The sequence below is a fragment of the Dromaius novaehollandiae genome, chromosome 8 (assembly GCF_036370855.1).
Source record: "Dromaius novaehollandiae isolate bDroNov1 chromosome 8, bDroNov1.hap1, whole genome shotgun sequence".
NCBI classification, from domain to species: Eukaryota; Metazoa; Chordata; class Aves; order Casuariiformes; family Dromaiidae; genus Dromaius; species Dromaius novaehollandiae.
In genome coordinates, this window is record NC_088105.1 from 25,407,098 (window position 1) to 25,425,510 (window position 18,413).

The following is an 18,413-nucleotide window of genomic DNA, read 5'->3' on the forward strand; positions in this document are numbered from 1 at the left end:
TTGTTTCAAAATGTTACTTTCAACTTCAAAATTGTAATGGGTAGAGTTTTTATTAGATCGTGTGGCAGTGTGTGCAGCCATCTTTATTTTATCTTTATTTAAGATACAAAGTGTGGATTTTAAAGATGAAGTTATGTAGCCAACTAATATTCATACCTGTGTTTGAATTTGATTTGACTACATATTCTTGTCTTTTAAGTAGCTTCTGCTCTCTGATGTTGGTGAAAATGTAACTTTGATTGTTTAGGGCTAGCAACCTACTAACAACTCTCCACCTTAAATTCTTTGTGGAGCCTTTAAGATTATCTCAAACCTTCCCTTTTCCAGTCAAAACCCACCAAACATGTATAAAAGCTTGGGTAGCTCAGCAAAAGTTTGTTGGTATACAGTGATGAAAATAAGCCTGAGACACATGACACAGGAGTTTGTGGAGTCTGCTTTTTCCATTTGACATTGAGATGCTTTTTAGCTTACATATTCCTCATGTCAGAAAATCTATGAAAAGTTACGTGGCCTGGATGACTAAATGTACCATATTCTCAAAACTTAACAAAAACGTTATCTTTTTAAAGCTTTTCTGTACACATTTGACCTGAAAATATCAAAAGAACCCAAGACAATAAAGCACTTGGAAGCCACTGAAATTCAGTGGATGTTGGGCATCTGACTGCTTTAAGCAGCTTTAAGAACCCTTGCCTTATTTTAATCCCCATTGGTATTTCTTCTGCACATATTACACGTAACTTTGTTACCTGTGCCTGTTAACAGTGGGTCATAGATTTATTACTCAAAAATAAACATTTGAAATAATTAGTACTTTAGTTAAGTATTTTAAGCAGCATTTACTTGATTAGTATTTGCTTTAACCGAGTAACCTGTTCTTCAGATCCCATTCAAGACTGTCTTTCTGTCTACAGAAGTACAGTCTTTCCAACCTAAACTGGTTAAAATGCTTACATTTTTCAGGCAACTGGTGTGGATATAGTATCCTTAGGAGCCGAATTATGTGTTAGTATAGTCCTCCTTGCACATGCAAGTACCTCAGACTTTATAGTTTGACAAAATTAAACTTTTTGACATTTCTGTGTTGTATATTCTGGAGGTGCTTATACATTTGAGCAATTTTATAAAAAGTGATTATTCCTGTTGAACTACATTTATACATGAAGTTACTCACGTATATGCAAATCTGAGCTGAACTTTTATTGATTTAGGTGTCTGTTTCCAAGATCTGATTCAAAGCCTGAGGTCTGTAATTAGTGTAATTAGCACAGTTTTCAGGCAGTAATAATTTGATCCTACTTCCAGTGAAGCCACTTTTGACTGCCAAGAAGAGAAGATTGTGCCTGTTATTTTACAAGACAGGAGTAGGGTAAATTGTATGTGTCTGGATACTGGTTTAGAACATCCTGTACAATATACAGATATAATAAAACTGTTCATAATGTAAAGATATGTAACACCAGTTTCAAGGCTGACATTTTTCAAATACAGTAAACAAATTGTCCAGAAGATTTGAAACTGAATCCAGTTTGTGATCAAAAGTTTCCCAAGTGTTTGTAGCCATTCTGCCACGATTTTGTGCGGATCAGATTCTAGATTTCTAATGAGAAAAGTGTATATAATACACTGCCACTGTCAGATACACTGACAGCTGTTGATATCCAAGGAGATCCTGAATCAATATTTCAGATGATTGTTAAAATGTTTAATGTAAATGCTGGGACATAATCCACCTTCTGAGTGTTTAATAATATAATAAATATATGTAAATATCCCTATTATCAAGTGTTAACGTTAATAAGCTAATGAGAAAGTAGGAAATGAATTTGGACATTACAAGGAAATAAATGACTGTTCCTTGGCATGTGTCAGGACTAATCAGTTCTTCAAGACTATCATGAAGACGAGTCTAACCCTCATTAAAACTGTGCACTCCTGAATGGATCTCAGTCCTTTCGGGCCACAGAGGTCCCTGACCCTGCCTCCGCTCCGCAGAGGACTGCACACACCCATACAGACTGTAGCGCATAGGCTCACCCCCATTTAACCCTAGGTTTTGCTATAATTTAGATATGCCTTATTTGTCCTGTTTCTTCTTGTGGACCAAATTCGCTGTTCCACAGTGGGGAATACTCCTTATTAACATCACGAGACTGTGCAAAGTACAAGTGTCTTGTAGACAGGAGAAAGAAGAGAAAGAAAGGATCTTCAAGACACTGTGAGAGCAACAGGATTTAGATTCAAATTTTACATTCAGGAATATATGCTCTGTACAAAGCTAAACCCAGATAATAAGTTTTAATATAGAGACAGCAGAAATGCCTTTTGTCCTCACTCACTGTTTAGCTGTAGAAAGAGAGGACATATCTGAAACAGTCAGTGTTCAGAAGTCAGTGCATATGTAGCCAGTACTGAATGGTTATGATAATTTTGCTCAGTATCTATGATAGCATTGCAATAGTGGAAAGACTTTCTTGTTCCCTCTCTTCCATTCCCAGTGAAGCTGTAGTAATGATGTATCTAACACTTGCCAGAAAGCATGAAGACTTTAGCAAATTGTTTAGTAACAACTATATTTTGGTTTTATTCTCTGCCTGGGATTATATACTAATAGGAAAATACTGGATTGACCCAAATATTGGATGTCCTTCTGATGCCATTGAAGTTTTCTGCAACTTTACTGCAGGTGGTCAGACATGTTTATCACCAATGTCTGTGACAAAGGTAAACATTGTTTCTTACCAGACTGCATCTGTGCCAAAACTCTGAACAAATGATTGCTTGTGTATTTAACTTATAATACGATGTTAGATTTCTATGTGTTACTTTTATGTGTATCTCTGTGGGAGGGCATGTTGGTATATATTCTGTAATAGAAATTACAGAATAGTGGAGACAACACATACTAGTTTTGACTCTGACTTTGAACATTGACTTACCTTCACACTTACCTTCCATGCTGTTGGAGCTCTTCTTTTGCTTTGCTTTATAATTTTCTGTACAAGATATGAGAAAAAAAAAAAACCAAAATGCTTCTAAGCTACATTAGTAAATCCTTGCTGGAGGCTGCTGGGTATAGAAATGCTGAGGTTGCAAAAGGGAAGTAACAAAATCATTTTCAACACTTAGCTACTGATAAATGCCTTGTTAGGTGGAGAATGCTTTCCTTTATATCACTAATTCCATGCCACTCTTTACCTGTATTCCTTAAACCCTTGGGAATGGAGACTTTATTTTTGTGGCGTTTTACATATATACATATATTGAAGAGCAACAGTAATAACATAAAGCTCCCACGCACATTCTTAAATTTGAAAGATACTTGAATATGATCTGATCTTGCAGAAATTCTTCTAATGAGTAACTAGAAGAACTATATTTGCTGTCTAAAGTATGCTTATAAAATTTCAGGTTATTAATGGGATCTAGGTATTGACAGGCAGACCCATATAGCTGTCTAAGGACAGGACTAATCAGCAGAATGTTGGGCATGCAGATAAATCGCTGCTGCTGAAATCATCTTTGTTTGAATAACATAATCATTTGTTTCAGTTTCCCTATTTACAAAGTAATGGTATCTGCCCAGCTGTGTTCCAGCAAGTTTGTGAGCATTAGCAAATGTTTATGTTTAAGCTTTGAAAATGTCCTATGAAAGTTTCTATGTTTGTAGTATTCTCTACTATAGAACCTAACAGCTCTTCTGAAGGAAACAAATCATGGTCTTTTGGCATTGATCCCAATGTATAAACGTGTAAACTTGTATACGTGCTCCCATGCCTAGACACCGCACATATATCTGCATGTCACTTCATGTTGCTGCGGCCAGTCAGCATAGTCCAGCTGTGAGTGTAATGATGCCTTTCTTTTGGAACTTAGCTGGAGTTTGGCGTCGGAAAAGTGCAGATGAACTTCCTTCATTTACTGAGCTTAGAAGCAACCCACAGCATCACAATTCACTGTCTGAACGCACCGATGTGGGGATTAAATGAGGCAGGCAGCCAGAAAACATCTGTTAGCTTCAAGGGATGGAATGGCCAAATGTTTAAAGCAAATACACTACTTGAACCGAAGGTGCTTACGGACGAATGCATGGTAAATACTTTTTAGCATTATTAAACCCATAATGGAGTCAGTGCTTAGACATTATTAACATTCTGCAAATAAATAAGCTTTGAGAATATATATTTTTTCCTAGTATTGTAATGGTCGTTTAGATTTTCTTGCCTTGAAGCCCTACTACTTATGTTGTTCTGCATATGCCTCTATATGCCAAGCCTTTGATATTAAATTCAACATCTATTCAAATGCAAAATCAATTACAGTAATGCAGAGTATCTGTACTTGCTGTTAGCACTGGATTCCATGTAGTTCCAGATGCTACAAAGCTACTGTAGAGAGCTTAGAGCAGATCTAAGGAGGTCCTCCAGGAAATTTTGGGAACAGTTTCTCTCAGAATGAAAATTCAGTCTTCTGTAGGAGTTCTGCTGAGGTTATCCAGTACAACATCTTAGGTTTAGACAGGCTGGAAGTCAGTTTTTTTGACAACCAAATATCATTAAATGCATTGATTATAAGTCAATCGTTTGGTTATTTAATAAAAGAATAATGGTCAGAAACTGGCTTTTTGGCTAATTAAAATATTAAGTCATATTTTAGATTTAGTAAAGATTGGAAGAGCTGATTACCTTTCTAATGGTTATTAGATTACTATTATAATCAAGATATGAGGCATTTTGGTAAAACCCTGCCAAAAACAGCAGCCGAGCACCTTACACTTATAGTATTTTATAGCTCTGTTGTCATTTACAGTGACAGAAGGTGTGAGAGTACAGTCTGATCCCATATCAATACAAAGGTGTCAGGTGAGATTTTTAATCTTAAGATAGAAAGTGGATTTACCGAGGCACTCGGAAGCTGTTATGCTTCCACCCCTCGATACTACACACTAAGGAGATGCTCTACCTGTGTCACACAGCTAAGCTAGGGCTGCTGAAGCCCCTTCTCCCCACCTCCCCATCTTTATTTGGGGCTGGTTTTGTCCCTGAGGAAAAAATAAGACATGCAGTGATGGCTCTTGAAAAATGCCATTTTTTTCTGTGAGATTCTGTGCGGTCTCTCTCTCTTTCTGCAGGAAGTTAGGTGCTGTGCAGATTTCCTGTAGAATGTCACATATCCCTCCCTGCAGGGATTTCACTTTTCAGTGGTCTCCACTGCATTTGATGGTTGGGTAAGACAGGAGTTACTGTGAACATCAAGACACTCCCAGCCTCAGACAGTATTATAATGTTATTTTATAATTTTTGATAAAGTAACAATTTTTTCCTGAGTTTTTTAAAGGATTAGAATAATCAATACAAAGTTCGTAGCAAAAATAGAGCTTTTGTTCCCCATGATTATTTTTCAAGGGCCTGCTGAAGCCATTCACGTGCTTACAGAGTTCATGACCGTAGCCCTGTTGCTAAATTCAGAGGTGAATTTTGCAAGCGATCTTAGAGGCTATTTGAACACAGCAGTGCTTGCAAAATGGCAAACCTCGCTCCCTGGGCCGTCTTGCCCAGCGTCTGCACCCGCTCCAGCCCTGCTCTGGAGCACGCTGAGAAGTAGCTGTTTTGAGAGAGTGCCTGCATTGTCGCACGGGAGAAATGGCATTTGTTAAACTGCACAATTCCTTTACAACCTGGTGGGAGAAGAAATGTTTCTGTACACTCCTCCTCTGACTCTGTAAGCCCAGTTTCTGTTTGCGTTTTGAAGTTCATCTTTGATGCCAATTTAATACTCTGCTGCATGTGTTGCAGATTCAAGACGGCAGCTGGCATAAGACGCAGTTCTTCTTTCACACTCAGGACACTCATCAGCTTCCAGTCGTTCAGGTTCACATGCTTTCTCATCTCAGACCAGGACAACAGCACTTCATAGAGAGTGGTTTAGTGTGCTTCCTTTAAGGCTTCTGTCCTGGTTTTTTACATCACCGTGGAGTTGTTGCATAGATTAAATGCAAAGGTAACAATCCACTACAGACGCAATTACCGTTACGAAGCTGAAGAACCATTTCAGACAGAGCGTGGGTTAAAGAACCTCAGGAAGAAAAGGACTTCCTCCTAAGGAGACGTGGCATTTAAAAACAAAAAGAAAGAAAAGAAAAAAGACTACAACAGCTTTGATAAAGTATTTAATTTTTTTAATATTGGTTGGTGCTTTCCTGTATAATTTCCTGGAACTGAGAATTATATATCCGAACATGGAATTCTTCGGGACCTCTAGCGTCCCGGTAATCTATTTAACAGCACTGCAAGCAACATCCTGAGGAGAGCTGAGACATACAATACTGAGGAGCAATACTGGCTAATGCTCCTAAATGTGCAATAGCTTACATCTGAAAAGCGAATTATGCCACAGTACAATATGTCTTCTTTTCTTAAACACAGAGTTGTATTATAGTCCTGGGTGGACACACACATCTTAACAGATGGCACACTACCTCTTACGTGTTTCCTGTCCGTGTTGCCTTGGTGCTCTTCATAACACAAGGTGCTCGTGGCCTTAGCGGAGATTATTTGAGTCCCTTTTTGTCTTTCAGACTGTACGTGCTGGTTACATGGAGATACGTTTCTGTCGTAAAGGTACTTATTATAAATTGTTGGTCACGTACTTCATTACAACTAAAACATTATTTATGTTGATTTCTTGTTTAAAATATTTTTGTGTACTGCTGTGGAAGTGGTATATGCGACAGAACATTGTATATGATGCATATAGTCAGAACAGCAACCCTTTAGCCATCATAAAAATGTTGTAGAAGAGGTACCTGCAGTAGTTTTGAGTTTTAGATTCTGTATTACAGTTAACTTTTTTCAATGCCAAAGGCATCTTAAGATGATACATTGTGTATATATTTTGTAACTTGTTCAAAATTTTACCACAGCATGTCTTTTGAATGGCTGCTGATAAATTATAATCATTTCATCAACTTAGAAATTCCTTTTTTTGCAATATTATTAGACAGTTTTGGTTTTCTTAAATTGGGCCTACAATGCCTTCAAAAAAACCCTACCATTAGGAAAAGCACTCTTTATAACGGTATGCCTCTATCTATTTTCAATCCAAAGTCTACTCAGTTGTATATGACAAGATGATGCCAAACCATACCAGGGAGCAGGGAGCTGTTCAAACAACTTGTTTTACCGCCTTGATCCACTGGAAGCCACATTTACCAAATTACAATAAAATGAGCTTTAAAACTAAGTATTTGTCTTTTATTATTCTGTTTCGCATTGCATAGCTCAATCTCAGCAATCGTGAAAATGCCCTAGAGGGGGACTTTTTAGGTGCCAGTTCTCCCTGCGCCAAGGCGAAAGCCACGTTCTTGGTGCCATGGGATGCTGCAACAATGACGGTATTTGCTTTTACAAGGTAACATGCATGTGCGGCCCATTTTCCGTCTTACCTTGATCAATAGTTTTGTTCCCTGTGAGAAAATTTGATAAAACTAAAGAGAAAGCAAGATTACAGAGTGGTAATTGTTAGAGAAAATTTCTTACAGCAATTTTTGCCTTTTCAAGACCATTATTCTCTGGTAGTATCACTTCACACATGCTCCTAGTTGGGTTTTGGAGCTGATGTTGTGATAAATTGATTTGTTTTAGTAAGAAGTCCTCTTTTAGAAAATGTCCTGCTCTATGTATATTTTTATTAGTATCATAGCACTTTTGTTTGAAAGTACAAGATTTATAGCTTATATGTATGGTTTATTTTAGTGGGTCCCAAAAGTAATATATTTTAGAAAACAAACCGCTTGGGGTACTGCGAGGCTGCCCAGAAGACGTGACCGCGTCTGCTGCGCGGAGACACCGCCGCTCCGCTCCCCTCCGGCGCGGGGCGCCGCGCCTCGCCTCGCCTCTCCTCACCGCGCCGCCTGGGCCGCGCCTGCGCCTCCCCGCCGCCGCCAGCCCGGGCCCGGCCGCCAGGGGCCGCCGCGCCGCCGCCGCCGCCGCCGCCGCCCGTCCCCATCGGGCCCCGCGGGAGGGAGGTGCCGCCGCGCCGCGCCGCCATGGAGGGCCCGGGCGGCCCCGCCAACCCGCCCGGCAGGCGGAAGATGGCTCTGCGCAGGTAGGGCCGCGGCGGCCGCGCCCTCCTCGCCGGCCTGCAGCAGGCGGGCAGCTGCGGGCCGGGCTCCCGCGGCGGCTTCTCCGCACGCGGCGCCGCGGGGCCTGGGGCCGGGCCTGGGGCTGGGCCTGCGCCGGGGCCTCGCGGCCCTGCCAGGAGCGCGGCGGCCCCGGCGGGGCACCGAGGGGTTGAGCGTCGCTGCCGCCGCCGGGCCTTCTGGTGCCCTCGCCCAGGCGGGGGCTGCGGTGCCCCTCGTTCGGGTCCCTCCCGGTCGCGGCTCCTTCCCGGCGCGGGGGTTTCCTGCCCGGCAGCGCCCGGTGTCGCGGGCCCGGGGAGCCGCCAGCGCAGCGGGGGCGGGCGAAGCGCTGTGAGCGCTGGAAGTGATGTTTTTGTGCCGTTCTCCAAAACTTTATGGAAGTGGGTTGAAGGGTTTGGTTTTTTTTTTTCCCCTGCCACGCTCGTGGGAGGGTTTGGGTTTTTTTTCCCCTGCCACGCTCGTGGGAACTAAAGTAAATGAAAAATTATAAATTTTTTCATTAAAATATCAAGAATGTTTTTCTAAAAATAGAAATGTATCAGTTATAACAACCTAACTTAAAAGCAGAAGGTTATATTTGTAGAGGAAAACTTTCTAATCAGAAAATATTTTAGTCCATACGTGTAAAAACTTGAACACTGTGACTCTGCAGTTCCCTAACTGCAGCCTTTGCATTGCTGACAGCCAGGGGAAACTTTGCTGGTTTATCTCGTCTTGGCTTTTCTGTTTCATTGCAAAAATGGGATTCGGTGCTCAGGTTCCGGTGTGAATTGAGGGCATAAGTGCCCCCAGTTACAGGCAAGTGGAAGATGGCCTGCCTGCGTGTGAGGTGCACGCTGTGAACGATGTCAACACAGGAAGGCGCTGGTAGACCAGGCCATAAAGCATAAGCTGATACAGCCTTGCTGTGCTTCCACTTCTGCGGCTAGCATATTTTTCTTTTAAGTATTGCTGTGCTGTGTTTTAATATGGGCAAGACCCCTGTACGTGTTGGGAGATATTCCCCATAGCTGGTATTTTACTCTGTCACCTGGCCTAATGCAAAGTGTTTGTATTTCCTCTTTGTGCTTTCGTGCTTCAAATGACTTTTTCTGAAATTTATGAATGATTGTACAGCACCGGGCTGTTGAGCAGAAGCCTTCCCAAGGCAGTTGGGCACAAAGATGCCACTTTATTAAGAGATACGTTTTCCTTCTTTCAGATGTGAAACCTGTAGTGAAGAGGAAGCTAAGTACAGGTGTCCACGGTGCATGAAATATTCATGCAGGTATCTATTATCTGAATTAAACTCTTTTTTTTTTTTTTTTCCTTTTCCTCATTCTTGTGCTGAACCTGGCTTGTTAATGGATGGTCTTTTCTGTGTGTCATTTCAGTCTGTTGTGTGTAAAGAAGCATAAGCTTGCACTGAGCTGTAATGGAATCAGGGATAAAACAGCATTTGTTTCCGTAAATGAGTTTACTGACTTGAACCTTCTAAGTGGTAAGACTATTCGTTGTGCTTTTTAAAATTCATCCTGTTTAGTAGATTAGCACTACATTTTTTCCTATTCTTTTATCTTCAGACTATCGTTTCCTGGAAGATGTAGGAAGGACAGCTGATGCTGCTGCTCGAGATCTTTCTGTGCATAGGCCAACAACAAATAAATTTGTAAGTTTTAAATTGGGAACTTGGTCAGTTGGAAATAAGGTTGAGTTTCTTTGAATTCCCACCGAAGCAGTCCCAGTCCAGACTTCAGAGTTGATACCTCTCCTGCGATTTAGAAGGCTCCAGCTTTCTGCTTAGGCTGAAGTCACACTGTGTCTGTGTGTGCTTGATCACAGGGATGTCATGAGAATACATGCACTGAAGATGGTGAGATGCTACATAGTGTAGCAGTTTTTAGGAGAATACATGCACTGAAGATGGTGAGATGCTACATAGTGTAGCAGTTTTTAGGATTTTGTCGTAGGCACGTTTATAGAGTGATATCCTTAGTGCTACCTTCAAATCAGATTTTGTCAGTGGATGAGATGGTGCTTATACATCCCTTCTGCTAGCTGGGTTGTAGCTCAGAAACAGCTCCATGGGTGGTGTTATGTCCGCAATAGCTGTGTGTGGCTTTCACAGTATGCTTAAGTACTTTTATTAAAAAGAGCTCATAGGCATGCTGTTTTTTAACCTTGGAAAAACTTTACCTGAAAATGTTTCAGGTAGTTTAATCTATTAACTTTTTCATTCACGATTAAAAAACATAATAAAGTAAAAGAAAATACTACATTAAATGTGGCCTTTTTTATAATTTTCACCAAACTCTGTTCAGAATTACTCCTTTTTGTTTAATTTTCAGCTTTTGATTACGTTATTCACATTCAAAAAATGTTGTTTTTATTTTTTGTTAGATAAATTACTTGAGAAATAGAGCTCGGAGGCATAATATCATCCTGAAAACTCTGCCCATTGGATTTACAAAAAGAAGAGAAAATTCAACCATCTTCAATAAGAAGTAAGTCTTCAGATAGTTATAATCAGCAATATTTTGTTTTCACCGAACATGTAATGATGAGGGTCTGAGTTCATGTTGGTATGCTTTCAAAATCTGTTAGATCCACAAACTTTTTTAAAGAGCTATTTAAGTTTAATATTTCTTGTTGCAGGTTTTCATTTTTTAGGTTTTTTGGGCTCAATCTGACAGTTTATGCAGCTCATGCTTTATTTTTGAAAAACACCACCATTCAGTAGCAGCAGGAAGGGGTCAATGCTGTCATGTTTTTCATCTTCTCTTAGCTGATATTCTGAAAGGGCTTTTTTATGGTTTTGTTCCTAGAAGAAAAGAACATTCCTTTAAAGGTTTGTGACAGAAGGTAGGTGGGGAATGGTTGCTGAAAATCTCCATCTCTGAAGGAGGAAAAAGGCTCTGTTGTTCTTGAAACAGCTCCTTCCAAGTACAGTTCTTTCTGTGGCAAGTTGTGCTAAGGGTTGAAGTGTACTGGAGAATCTGAACGCTTCATATGGCACTGCCTGGAGAGACAAGTGCGGACAGACAGGCATGAGTTCAGGAGAAAAAGCTAAGATGATTTCAGATGTTCTTTCCTTTACCCACTCCTGTAAATTTTCTCTGGTATTCAGGAACTGTATTTTAAAGTATTTCCACTGTGGAGAAATATATTTAGAGTACTTCATTTGGATAGGAAACAGGTCCAGAGCTCAGCTCTATGATTGTGCTGGGGGCAGATCTGAATGCCTTCGGATAGTGATCAGCTGTGTCAGGTATCCCGGCTGGCTCCTCCGGTTATTTTCTTCGTGTCCTTAGTTCCGATGGTGAGTTCTGCTCCAGGACACGTTTTTCCCTGCTTGCTCTGTTTCTGACAGACCAGGGTCTGAAGGCGCCGTGCCGAGTCCTAGGGGAAATCCGGGTGTTTGCTAGCGAGTAGCCAGCAGGTGTCGCTGTCTGACAGAGCAGCGAGCAAGGTGGAGGACTGCAGAATAGGCTCTCTTACGTCACTTCTGCTCTTCTGAGACAAAGCATGATTGCTTGGTTTTGCAGATACCTTTTTCTTGGCAGAACATAAGGCATAAAAGAGGTTTAGAAACGTAACTTTTCAAAGCTCACGCTTTACCAGTTGTAACTGCCAGAGAAAAATCATGGAAAAACTCATGGAAGGAAAGAAAATCTGGGATGTTTTCTCCTCCCCCTGCCCCAAATTTAAGCATCGGTGAGGCTCTCTTGTTTCCTCAGGAAAGACCAGCGGATAGCCGCAAACCTTGCAGATGCTAGCCAAGTAAGGAGAGGCTGTCTGCCTCTATGCTGACTTTTTTTCTTTCTTGGCTACATGTTCTACCCTCTATGGATATCTTGTGCTAGGCTTGTGCTGCTAAAGGATCTCAAGCTTAGGGCTGAGTTTAACTTTCCTGGAGAATCTCCTAAATGTCATGGATACTTGGCGCAACACAAACATCCCTAGGAATACAGGGTAAGAGAGTAGTCTCAAAGAGCCAGAGCAAGTGTAAAGAGCCCAGGGACTCTGGGATCTGTGGCTGAGGAGGGCAGAAGAACAGAACAGGCAAAGAGACAGAGGTTTTGGTCCTTCTTGATAAGACTTTGGGCATAGTACAATCCTGTGCTGACAGAAATTTGCTTTCACATAGCATGTTTTTCAGATTTTGTTCTCTAGAAAATCTTTTTAGAGTACATAGTGAAACAGAACTTGTGTTGGGAATGAATTAATCTTTGAGCGGATTACACGTTCACATGTTGTTGTTTTTTCTAACAGAAGCAGATTTAAAACCTAAGAGGATGGGGCAAGGAAGGTGACTTATTGGCAAATAGTCAAGGAATTATTTTACTGCCTGGGAAAATACCTTACTTTCTTCTCAGTAATAACAGTCCTTTCTTGAAAGTGTTAGCCTGTAAGGGGCTTTCAGATTCCATCATAAAGGACTTGATCATGTTTTCCATTCTGAAGAGGACAGGAAGGTAACCATCTGTTTCCTGCAAATGCGGTTCAAGGCTATGGAATATGTGCTGTGGTTACTACAAAAAGTAGATGCTTAAAAGTAGAGTAAAACATACACTGTAAAATGTGCTTTTGTCTAGAAAGAAAAAAAAGAAAAAGGAAAGCCTGTCCTGAATTATTGCAGTACTCTATCCAACCTATAGTGGAATAAGTCATATTGGGGCTAAAAAGCTGAAATTTTATATTGGACCTCCTTTAAGGCAGAGAAGAAGCTTAGTCAGTGATAATGTTAGAACTTCTTCATGCCAAAAGGTGGTTTCTTAAGATTCTAAAATCCCCAAGCTTCTTTAGATTGCACTGAGGTTTGATATGCCTCATATAGGTCAAAAGTAGAAGATATGACACCTTTAAACAACAGGTTCTTGAGACAGTTCTCCCAGCCAAACACATCCCGTCCCTTTCCTTAATGTTGACAGATTCTGCCGTTACTGGGATCAGTCAGTTTGTGAAGATCCCTCAAATAGTTCCTGTTGCTAAACATTATCAAAGTTATTCTGCCTTAGAGTGAGCAGTTTTGAGCTGATTATTCAAGGAAGAGTTTGGCTCTCAGGACAGATGAAAGCTCATCGCTTGAAAACAGATTAAAGTGTGCCTTCACACAGTCAGAGTAGCATTTTTATGTGATTTGGCTGATAAAGGATATGCAGTAAGCAGTGAACTCCCTGCGCTTTCCTGTTTTCAGGTTTAAGCCAAGCTTTTGCTTAAGACAGGTAGAAGAAACAATCCTTGCTACAGTATGCCTTTAAAAGGGAAATATAACCCGAATATAGCAGGAAGCTCACTTTGTTTTTTTCAGTGACACTTTTCAGCTGGATAAACTCTGAACCAGCTCACTGCAAAGCTTAAGCTACCGGACGTAGCAGCTTAAACCAGTCTGAGTACAGGCTGTTGCAATCCTGTTTCCTCTCTTGTGCTAATACTGTTACTCATGCAGCAATGGACTGTTTGAATTCACTGATTTAGATGAAAACTAAGCACCTTTTTTTGAAGTTGGCATGTTTTGCCTTCTTTTGTTATGTGGATGCCTGAGGAACCACGCTTGAGGTTTGATCGAATCACGGACTGTCATCCATTCAGCACTTATCCCGTGGGACTTTATGACACCCATTACCCCTTTGAATGTAATACTCATCAAAAAGTTAAGCTGTACGCATAGTTGCTTTATACAAGCTTAGCACTTCGCAGTGCCCAGGGTGGGTCTGGTGTGTCTGCCCTTCTGTGCATCTGAGCCCCTTCTCATGCTGTTCGCCAGTGAGGATTTGTGGAGGGGTTGCTCCTGAGGGTGGAGATGGGAAGCTGCTCTGCGTATGTGCACAGAGAGCTGGGAACAATCTTTTCTGATGTCCTCTTCACGCTTTACGTGTGAGCCAAGCCGTTAGGCAGTACAAGGCAGGAATGAGAGTAATCCAAGACTAGGAAGTACAAGATGTATTCTTGTGTCATCCCCTGGCCCTGCCAGCTCTGGAGGACAGATCAGTGGTTGTTTGGATGGATTAACCAGATTCTTCATTTCCTGGTTTCCGTTAGTTTGTTTGCGAAGTTCAGTCTTGCGAAACCATACGTGCCAATGCTAGGTAACCTAAAGTTTAGACTCATTTGTAATCTTGAAAATCTAGCTAATGGGAGGCCAATAGAAAATAGAGTCTGAGTCCAGTTTATAGTTAGCTCTTACCTATGAGACATCAGATTTAGAGGTGATGTTGAGGACACCTATTTGCAAATCTTTTGATGCGTTGCTTCAACCAACTTTGTCCATGGTGCCCGCATTTCACAGCACAGGTGATAGTTCCCCTTCTGGAAGCGTGCTGCCGGGCACTTGGGATGGACTGCTGGCACGGGGAGCCTTTGGCAAGGGGGTGGGCAGTGCGACCAGGCGGCAGGTTGGGCCGAGGGTTGGGGCAGCGGTTGGGGAGCTCCAGCCAGCAGAGCAAACAGAAGAGCAGAGGGCGCGTGCAGCGCTGGGGCTTCTGGCTCCCTGGCAGGAGGTGGTCGCAGCGCTGAAAGGCTGATACTGGGTAGAGCAGCTCCCTCAGCTCTGCTGTCGGTGCTGCCCTGCTCAGACCGGCCCTGCTGCTTACCCACAGCCGTCTCCCCCGGCTACATATCGGCTTTACTCACAGCACCAAAATCCTTCTGTTACCCCTCCTCCCCACAGGCAGGATGCAGCTCTCCTCCCTAGTGGTGGCCATGCCTGCAGTTTGAGAGTATTTGATCAGATTATAAGTGTGGGAGAAGAGGGAATCATTCCCTTTATCTCTGTTCTTTGATTTAATACTGGAAACAAAATATAGTATGGAGACTTAGGAGCAGCATCATATAAATGATCGTTAGTGGTATGGAAGTTACTTTGAGGTACACTTGAAAACCCCAAAACAACAACTCTTTATCCTCAGCTAAATTAAAATAATTAAAATAATTGTTTGAAGCGTTGCTGATATTTAGAATTTACCCAGGAGTTATTTGAGCTGTATTTTGGGCTAACATTACACTGTTAGACCTATTAAACTTAAATTTAAGAAAGCAGAATCCTCATGCATTTCAGTAAATCAGTAGCTTTTCAGAACATCCACCTTTGAAGATGAGCACTCACCGAGGTCTGTAGCTGAAACTTTTTTTTAACAACTGAAATGTTTTACTCTCATAATAAAACTGCAGAAACCTGCAGAATTTAAACAGGACAGGAGTTTCATTCTTTTAAGATAACTGTGGTTTGCTGACTCGGCCTTGACAGCATCCCTTTGATTTATGCAGGACTCTCAGTTCAACCCCAGCATGTTTAATTATTGTAACACATATGGTTAGTAAGATCTCCTGCTGTCGTGAGGCCCCTTGGTAGAAGACCATGTGTGTCACAAAGGAAGTGCACTTCAGTTTCTTCGTGGATTGTCTTGCTGTTTACTGTAACTAGGAAACACGTCAACTTTCAGTAGAAATAATTTGGTTTTACTGTTTATACATCAAATTTCATTTAGGGATTAGTTTAATGAAGCTTCAACTAAATGGAGGCATCCTCTTTTGTGTGCTGCTGTTAGAAGCTGCAAAGTTGATTTGGCATTATGAACATGGGCTTTTTTTTATTTTTAAGAAATTAAACTTTTACATGTTCTCTTCTATTAATAGGGCTTTTTTTGTTTTCACGAGAGAATCTGGTCACTTACTTGGGCTGAATCTTCATTGCTTAAGGATGTTAAGAAAGGCAATATTATCCAAAGGAGTAGATACCGAATGCCCTCTATTTCAATTAAACTTCAGTGCACTGAGTATAAGAGTACTGGGTATTACCAAAGTTAGAGGATAATGGTCCTTCATTAAACTTCTCTATTTCCTTTTCTTCCTTTATCAATTCAAAATAACATAAGAAATACTACAGTATTTGTCTGTGCTTTGATGTAAGGTAATCCCATGTACTCTTTTTTTTTTAAACATCATAGAGTGTTAGTCGCTAAAGAGAAACAAAATGGTCAGTGAATCAGTCTTTCACAGGCTGACACTAAGTATTTCTGCAGAGCCAGAATTGCAGTTGATATGATGCAATAAATTTAGAACTTTGAGTCAATTTCTTTATAAAAAAATATATAGAGAAATATAAGGCCTTCTGCAGCAATGTTCAAAGGAAACCTAGACCAGAAAGTTAGGCTTTGTGTGATATTTCATAAATGTTTTGAGAAATATGCAGGCATTGGACCCTTCTAAAAGTCCTCCAAGGCGTTTACCTGCGTCTTCAGGTCCCTAAATCCTTTGTAGATCTCTCCTTTACTTCTGAGCAGCTGTAGTGCCTATACGCACAGTACTTGGAACATCTTCCTAGGTATTGCATTAACTGTAAAAGACAGTGAGAATCTTTGCAATTCTTCAGAGAATTAGCAGAAGTTAACAGCCACTGTGTGTATTCCTGCTACCTTTGTAGCATCAGAAATACTTTCAGTTGTTGCTGTCAAAAATTAAAAAAAATACTTATGTGTAGCTCTGCAAAGAGAGTGGTGAGGAAAAGTGAAATTGATTACAGAAAATAATTTGGGAGGGACATTTTAGGAGAAATGAAAGGGAGATAGATACTTTGCTTTAGAAGAACAGTAATTGCAAAACAGTCTGTTCAGTTTAGAACATAATTTGTAGCTACAGCTCACGTGGGAGAAGATGTCCATGGCTTTTTATTCTCCTGATTGGCTTCCATGCTTCCGAAGTAGCCAAAAGAGGATGTGGAGCCAAGCAATGCAGGGATGGGTTATGATACTGCTTTTAGTGACATGAAGGATGTGCTGTGCCTCATCCAGATCTATGCTGTTTGGTAGTTTTATAGTCAGTGCCTTGGTATTCAAGAAAACCATGGAGTGGCATTCCATGGCAGCTTCACGGCACGGAACGCTTTAAGCACTGAGCTGTTACTCAACTTTGCCTGACTTACTCAGTTAAGCCTTTTCATGTAGAAAATGAACATAGTACATGTCAATTATATTTGAAGGAAATACTACCCTAGTGAGCCATAATGGCAAATGAAGTCAGTGAAATCTGGAGCCAGGATATCCAATTTTAATCTGAACTTTTTATGAAGGAACTTTGTTAACATCTACCACTGACATCAAGTTCTCTAATTGTGCAGAAATCACTGATGGTGAGAAATGCTTCACTGTAATAGTGGGCATCCAGCAGATTGTTATGAATCTGTTCTGCGTGGGGAAACTCACTATATAGAAGTTTTGCTGCTTTTCAAGACTATTTTACAGTGAAGTGTATGAGACTATACTAGTTCTAAGTTTCTTTTTTCCTTGCCTTCTTCTACACAGTTTTTACTCTGTCATAGTTCTTTCTCTCTGCTATTTACTTTCAGACAAGAATACTTTGAAGAGAGGTGAAGTAAATAAACCTGGTTTACATACTAGCATGCTGAAAAATGAACACTTCTGTTTTTCCAAAGTGTAACTTTTTGACAAGAAATGGTATTTTTAACTTCCGTGCTCAGACTTCCCCAATCTGTAGCCTTTTCTGAGCACTAATACATAGGCTAAGTTGTGCCTGGAAGGGGGAGGGAGGGAGGCTGAAAGTCTAAAAAGATCCCTCTAAGCTGATTACACAGCTGCAGTGATGTACTGACACTGCCTCAATGAGCTGACAGGGAACTGGTGTTGCATGTGAGATCAGACTCTGTTACGAGACTACAATTTCTACAGATATGTAAGGAGTACTCTAAAACAGCAAGTACAATTGTGGAACATTTCTTTTTTAAATGCCCGTTGCAGAGACAGCTATGGGCATGTATTTAGGCCACCTATGCATTTCTCTGATCTATGTCATGGTTTGTCTATTTACACTTGGTACTCCCCTTGCTTTGGCTATCTTGATTGAAATAATTCAGAATAAAGAAAGTCCTTATCACAGTAAGAGTTGGTCACTTAAAACAGAACAACATATTCTGTTTGAAAAATTATGGAAGGTGGTGAGTTAAATGAAAAAAATGCTAGAAAGCATTATTTTAGTTGATAACATAAAACAAAAGCCTCATTTGAACAGTCCTATAAATGCGTGTTTTAATAAGTGTGCCCATCCTTAGTGCTTCTGCAGCAAATTGTGTTGTTCACAATTCTAAGTTTTAAGATTACCAACTTTAGTAAAACCTTCAGAAAGTGCTGAAATTACTACAGTAGCATGTTAATATATGTCTGAGAAAGGAATCACAAGCTTGTTAATAGTCAATTGAACTGGTCACACAATCCTGTTGATACTTCAGTTTGCAGTATGTATGGAGCAAAGTTGATGCCTCCTTTAATTGACAGGGTAA

General features: G+C 40.8%; 2 protein-coding genes across 7 annotated transcripts in view; both read left to right on the top strand.

Annotated features, from left to right (window-relative positions):
• The window catches only part of COL24A1 (collagen type XXIV alpha 1 chain), a 158,733-nt gene extending 151,488 nt beyond the window's left edge, over positions 1-7,245 (top strand). For all 6 annotated transcript variants that reach the window (XM_064515977.1, XM_064515979.1, XM_064515980.1 and 3 more), the window contains 3 exons: positions 2,618-2,727; positions 3,880-4,095; positions 5,799-7,245. In XM_064515977.1, the coding sequence (XP_064372047.1) occupies positions 2,618-2,727; positions 3,880-4,095; positions 5,799-5,945 (473 nt within the window). In that variant the 3' untranslated portion in view covers positions 5,946-7,245. The remainder of the gene's footprint in view (positions 1-2,617; positions 2,728-3,879; positions 4,096-5,798) is intronic.
• A 708-nt stretch (positions 7,246-7,953) lies between these two features.
• The window catches only part of ZNHIT6 (zinc finger HIT-type containing 6), a 38,579-nt gene continuing 28,119 nt past the window's right edge, over positions 7,954-18,413 (top strand). The window contains exons 1-5 of the mRNA XM_064515986.1: positions 7,954-8,109; positions 9,345-9,410; positions 9,517-9,623; positions 9,706-9,791; positions 10,523-10,626. Coding sequence (XP_064372056.1) covers positions 8,051-8,109; positions 9,345-9,410; positions 9,517-9,623; positions 9,706-9,791; positions 10,523-10,626 — 422 coding nt within the window. The 5' untranslated portion in view covers positions 7,954-8,050. The remainder of the gene's footprint in view (positions 8,110-9,344; positions 9,411-9,516; positions 9,624-9,705; positions 9,792-10,522; positions 10,627-18,413) is intronic.